Genomic DNA, 6,000 nt, shown 5'->3' with positions numbered 1-6,000 from the left:
ATGCATTAATTTTGTTTTGGTTTGCTATTCTCCCTTCTCATTCCTCTCTCGAAAAAAGAACAAAGCAAGTGGTGCAATAAAGGAAAAACTTTTAAATATAAAAAGAAGAAGCAAAAAACCCAAACCAACCCCTACCCAGAACTTTGAGAAAGGTGAGACCATTTTCCAAGCAAATGTGCTATATCGTTACATTTTCAAGGAATCTTGTAGGAGGAAATAACACACGCTGTAAATAACCCCTTTCCTTGTGCTATGCAATAAAAGTTACCCCACAAGAAACGTTTTGCATGCGAACAGATCGGGGGGTGGGGTAGGGAAGATGCAGGGAAATTTCCCAGGAGCTAATTAAACACATAGGATTTATTACACCAGTTATAAAACCAAACAAAAGGCCCAACCCAAAACCCAACCAACCAAAAACCCAAACCATAAAATGAAACGAAACACCACAAAGAGCCCCCCCCAAAGCCCAAAGAAGGGAAAATCAAGTCCTGTTCTGTAGGGAAGAAAAGCACGCACGGGTGCAGATCACTCATCTTCACCATCCTGCCAAACTCGGGCTGTGCGGAGAGGCCCATTCTCTCTACCAGTATCACACAACATAGGAGGCTGAAGAGGATACAAAAGTTAAACCAAACCATTTAAAAATACAGTACCGTGACAGCTTTTATTTCGTTTTTATCAGCACTACATGCTTACTACCACTAGGAACACGTCTTTTTTTGTTTCTTTAAATCTATATTAAATGTTGACCTAAAGCTTGCTGTGCCTTGGCAATCTGGCTCAGGAGTTAACTGCATGGATTTTTATTTAAATAGATAAGCACTTGAGATTGAAAATAAGACAAATACAGGAGAACAGAAAAATTAAATTACAGATTCAGTTCATACAAATATCTCTTATTCTATGCACTAAATCCTGTTAATTAGTTGAGATCTTTTAAAAATTCTTAAAATACTTATGAAACATTATTTACAAATTATATAAATAAACCCTAGGTCACTTTTAAATTAACCAATACAACAAAAAAGTCACCTTTTTGTGCTGTGTGTACTAAAAATGTTCTTGTTTATTGATCACAACCCAGTTTGCAGTATAAAACGTTTGTTCACTTACATCAGAATGGGATCAAATAGAAGGAAGGAAGGTATCGGCTTGGAAAGAAAACAAAACAGTATTATAAATGCTTAAAATCAATGAGGCTTCTTAATGTTCTTTTCTGCACAGTTTGCAGTCATTTGCAGAAGTCCCTTCTACAGTATTTGTCTTGGGAACAGGTCATCTCAAAATAGCAGAGACATAGTTTCAGCAAAGGGAAAATATTCAGTACATTGCTCACACATCACAAAGACCTTTTACCAGGAGGGAAAGGACAGAGAAGGGAATGTCAGTGGCCAGCACAAGCCTTTACAACATTTAACTTAAAAGGCAGCATTTATAGAACTAATCACAGACTATACACATCCTGCACTGAATAGCAATCGAAAGGACTGGAAAATATACATTTAGGAAAACAAGAGACCGATGGTTTTCCATTACCTTTGTTAAAATTAATGCTTTTCTCCTCGTCTTTTGTTTTAAAACCAGCATCGACACCACCGACAACTACAACTACCTTTTCCTTTAACATAATTATATGCCAGGTAACTACCGTACGTGAGAAATGTACAATAAAAGGAGAGAAACCACTGAATTTCCTATGCAGACACATGAAAATATAAAGCCATACAGATTCCAAAGTGCCATGAATACCGAATTCAAGTGATGGTTTACAGCATGTAGGAAAGAAACTAAGTGGAACTCGCTCTACGGGTTGCTGAGCCCTTCAGCTGTGTCTTCTGTTTCCCCTTTAGCTGCTTTGGTGAGAACTTCCATCCATTTCATCTGCAGTTCTTCATCTTCCGCACTGAAATACAGAGTTTGCTGGGACTGGCAAAGCTTAAAAACATGCTTCACTTCAAACTTCTCACCAGAACCTGGTAAACTGACTTCGTACCCAGGCAGAGGAACGGGACGTGGGCTCCGGCCATCCTAAAGAAGAAAGAACAAATGTAAAAAGCCGGCAACAAACGGGATCGGACGTGGGAGGACCGCGCGGGGAGGAAAGATTTCCTCGCAAGGGGATTGAAGAAGCGCCTGTTTCAAACCGTTTCAAAGTCATTTTGAAGAAATCAGACGTGGTTGGAGATGCGTCACCCTGCACCTGCAACACGGGCTCAGAGCAGGGAGCTGCACCCCGCTCTCCCCAGCCCCTGTGCCACCCCTCTTGTTGTCCCCCCCGGGCTGTCCCCCCAATGTTGTCCCCCTGAGCCCGCACAGCCAGCGCGGGGCCACACGTGCTGCAGCGCAGAGCACACATGCATTCGGCTTCTCCTTCAGTTCCGTGACACCGACTGCTTCACTTAAAACAATAAAAAGACAATGACTTGTTGGTGCTTTATTCTTCTTATTTAACAGACTCCCTCTCACAGTAAGAGAACGGCTCCAGCAGTGGCATGGCCGGGGATTTTCATGTCATTTCACACCACTTATGTGTGCTGTCTTTTACAAAAATCTCTTTGCAATTAGGTACAGGCAACCAGGTCCAGCTGAGAATAGTTCGGTGTAGTCCCTTTCAAACCTCGTGGGACATTTGTAAGATTGGTTTGAGGGAGGTAAATAAGCAGACCTGGACACTGAGGGACAGAAAGCCAATTAGAAGGGAAGAGACTTTGAAATAGAAGAGAATTTCAGATTTTAAATCAATCAGTGAATCTTCTCAGAAGGTCTTGGGTGACTAGCCCAAATGATGCCATTCAGAGCTGTCAAAGAAGTCAAAGCTCAGACTCTTGAGCATCCTCTAAAGGCCAGACTGATTCCCAGAGGTAAGGAGCGATCCAGCTCCTCAGCAGGCACGTCTTGGCCTTCAAGCAGCTCCTCTCCTGCGTGCTCAGGAACGGCACACTTTGGCAAGGCCGTGCCATGACCAAGCAACTCGTTTCACCTGATGCCAGCAAAGCATTTTCAAAGGTGGGTCCCCAAACTGAAGTCTAAACCTCGCACGCATCAAGCATCTAGAAGAAGCCAGTGTCTCTTGTAGCAGCTACTTGTGTAGCAGCCCACTCAAGTTCAATGCCTCACACCAAAGTTACCAAGGCATCCCACAGAGAGGTGACAAAGTCATTCTTTTGTCACCCCGTACTGAACGCAGATGACATGGTAAATCTGGAAAAATAAAATGAAGTTTCAGAACTGCTCACATCAATGCAAACACACACTTTAAATCAAGGGGCAAAAATTACACAGTCAAAAATGTGTCTACACATTTTATTATATCAACGCAAGTTTTCTGATTAATTAATCCACCACTTGTTATTGTTATGAAAAAATGCCAGAGTCCACCTGCTTGAAGACCAAGCGCTGTTCAAGGAGATTTACATCAACTTTGGGTCAAACACTGATTGTTTGAGTGCAAGTTGCGTTAAAAGCAGCGTACAACTTCTCGATCCCAACACCACAACTGCATCTGCACCACAGAGAGCTCTTGCACGTGCAGAAGTTTGAACCGGCATGTACAGAGTAGCTCTAGGCCTGGATACGTGGCAATGCTAAAGCAAGCAAATATGGGACTGATGAGCACAAAATGCACAAGAACACATGCAAGCTCAACCATGCCTGCTTTGCTGGTCTTGTTTTACAAAAATAGACACTAAGACTTGTCATATGTAAAACTGAAGGTTGCCCATGACAATGAAAAATGATTGTTTGTAGCCAAGAAGTGCAGCGTAAGAGCAAATTGATGTTTGAATTGTACCTGTTACACCTACCCACCACATGCAGACACAGGTAAATTAGGCAGAGTGCCTTTGGTCTTGCTTCCTCCCTTCTCTTAATATGATGCCTTTGTCACTCTGTACCTGCCTGATCCAAAAGGAAGGGATTGAAATTATCTCTGCACAGCTGCGCTGCTGACAGATACAGGTGAAGCACTCAGCCTGCACTCACACCGCACCCCAAACCAGATCTCTCTGCGGGACCCTGAGCACCTCTGGATCCAAGACATCCAGGAGCTGTTCTGAATTCGGGTCCTACACTGACCACGTCAGTAGGATTTACAGGTCTTACAGAGAGATGTCATATTCAGTTTTTCAAAGCCGACTGGATTTGGCTGGTTGATTATTTTTTTTTAAATTTATTTCTGTATGCAACACACCAGGGTTTCACAATATCAGTCTTTCATCAGACCAAACTACCAAGTGCTGAGAAGAGCTTCCCTTTAGGGTTGATTTCAATCATTTCCCTGCGATAGCGAGTGATACACAAAAATCTACTGATTGCATAATACTGTTAGCAATCACAAGCATTGTGCACTCTAAGCAGCGTAATACTAATGTATTATTTATCTAGATAATTACAGCAGCATTCATTTATTGTTCTATTACAGCCATTACAACACCCAGGCTTTAAGACTTGGGAATGGAGAGTTCGGTTCCACCATACGGGCAGTTCCAGATCCCGTGCTCCTCCACACAGACATCCCTCTCACACCGCACATCTCTGCAGCATAGAAGCTCTCTTACACAAATATACACAACAACAGTTACCCACTGATGGGCAACTGTCATTTTCCCAGACTACTGTTGAGCATGCAAACAAAATCTGTGGTTTTGCACCCAAACTCCACTCTCTACCCGTTTACTATCCAGTCCCAACCTTGCACAAACTGTTGGTAGACTCCTGTGACATGATGGTGTGCTGAGATGCAAAGCTCTGCAGGACCGAGCAAAAGGACAGGCAGAGTTTAATGCTGGGCCAATTAAAGCTTCACCTAAACAGGCTCAATAGACAACTGACAAAAATACTTCTCTAAAACCCAGAGCTCAACTTCAAAACTCAGCTACTCCCTCATTTTCTAGGAGTAGTAAATCACATTTACGTGATAAATAGAAGATTTTCCTTCAGAAATTGGAAAGCAAAATTTTCTCTTGGATCAAAACTGATTATTATTACGTGCACTAGCTATCACTATACTAGATGTACACTCCATATTTCTCCAAAATTCATTACTTTTCTGGTTAGCTGGGGCTCCTGAACTCTGCCTTTCTCAACCACATGTAAGTCAGTGTCAGAGCTCTGGGGGTAGCTGCGTATTTTACAAGGCCAACGGAAGCAGAAGCTCCAGGAAGAGTCCTTGGAAATACAGAGAGATTTCTATAAAACTGCTGATCCTTAAGCTTGAGGTGGTCTTTGCTTGTAAGGAAGCTCTTCTAATTCCACTCAGATTAACATGACAAACAGCTGCACAAATTCTGTTTCAGTTTGAGGACAGATAAAACTGGCATGATTTCCATACCAAAATGTGCTGTGAATTTTATCCTCACGCATAAAGCCTTATGCAAGACTTAAACCGTGAACACTCAGGGGATTAATTCATTCTCATGGAACAAGGATCTGAAGCAAAAGAGCAGTTTTCTCGCTATATTAAAGGCCACAAGTCGTATTTCCATTTGCACTGGCATACCCTTCTTCCATGTGAGGGCCGGGGGTGCAGAGAACAGAAGCTTCAAGGCTTTTACTGTATCAGAAGCTCCAGATTCAGCCTGGTTTACTCCGTCTTCCCAAGAGGCAACTATTCTTTCTGTTCCTTTTCAAAATAATCCCCCAAATTTCAAACTCCTACGGTCACGCTTCACTTGGTCTATGTTTCAAGACCTTTAATACCACTGTTGGCGATATTATTCCCAAAAAGCACCTCTTTTTTTTTTTTTAGGCACTGAAATGCTTCTTTGCAGGCCTAAAGAGATTTGAGAGAGGCATAGATGTGGTTGTACAAAACAAAACAACACCTGGGGAAATAACATCCAAGCACACGAGTAGCTTGATTCCAGACACTCACCCAGCAGGAAAGAAGCTCTAGAAGCGAATTTTCTCAGAAGTCTTGTACACTGTGTGAACCAGGACTAACAAGAATGTTGGTTTAATATCAAGGAATGGGATTTGCTTCATAATTTTTTCCTTCAG

General features: G+C 42.3%; 1 protein-coding gene across 15 annotated transcripts in view; it reads right to left on the bottom strand.

Annotated features, from left to right (window-relative positions):
• Positions 1 to 648: 648 nt before the first annotated feature.
• FGD3 (FYVE, RhoGEF and PH domain containing 3) overlaps positions 649 to 6,000 on the bottom strand; it is a 107,494-nt gene continuing 102,142 nt past the window's right edge. For 12 of the 15 annotated variants that reach the window (XM_065074941.1, XM_065074934.1, XM_065074943.1 and 9 more), the window contains one exon: positions 649 to 2,031. In XM_065074941.1, the coding sequence (XP_064931013.1) occupies positions 1,807 to 2,031 (225 nt within the window). In that variant the 3' untranslated portion in view covers positions 649 to 1,806. Of the gene's footprint in view, positions 2,032 to 3,793; positions 3,901 to 6,000 lie in introns of those variants that run through there. The other 3 variants (XM_065074937.1, XM_065074938.1, XM_065074940.1) reach the window with 3 other exon arrangements.

The sequence above is a fragment of the Columba livia genome, chromosome 10 (assembly GCF_036013475.1).
Source record: "Columba livia isolate bColLiv1 breed racing homer chromosome 10, bColLiv1.pat.W.v2, whole genome shotgun sequence".
NCBI classification, from domain to species: domain Eukaryota; kingdom Metazoa; phylum Chordata; class Aves; order Columbiformes; family Columbidae; genus Columba; species Columba livia.
The sequence above is the reverse complement of the archived record's forward strand: the minus strand, read 5'-3'. Positions and strand labels throughout refer to the sequence as shown.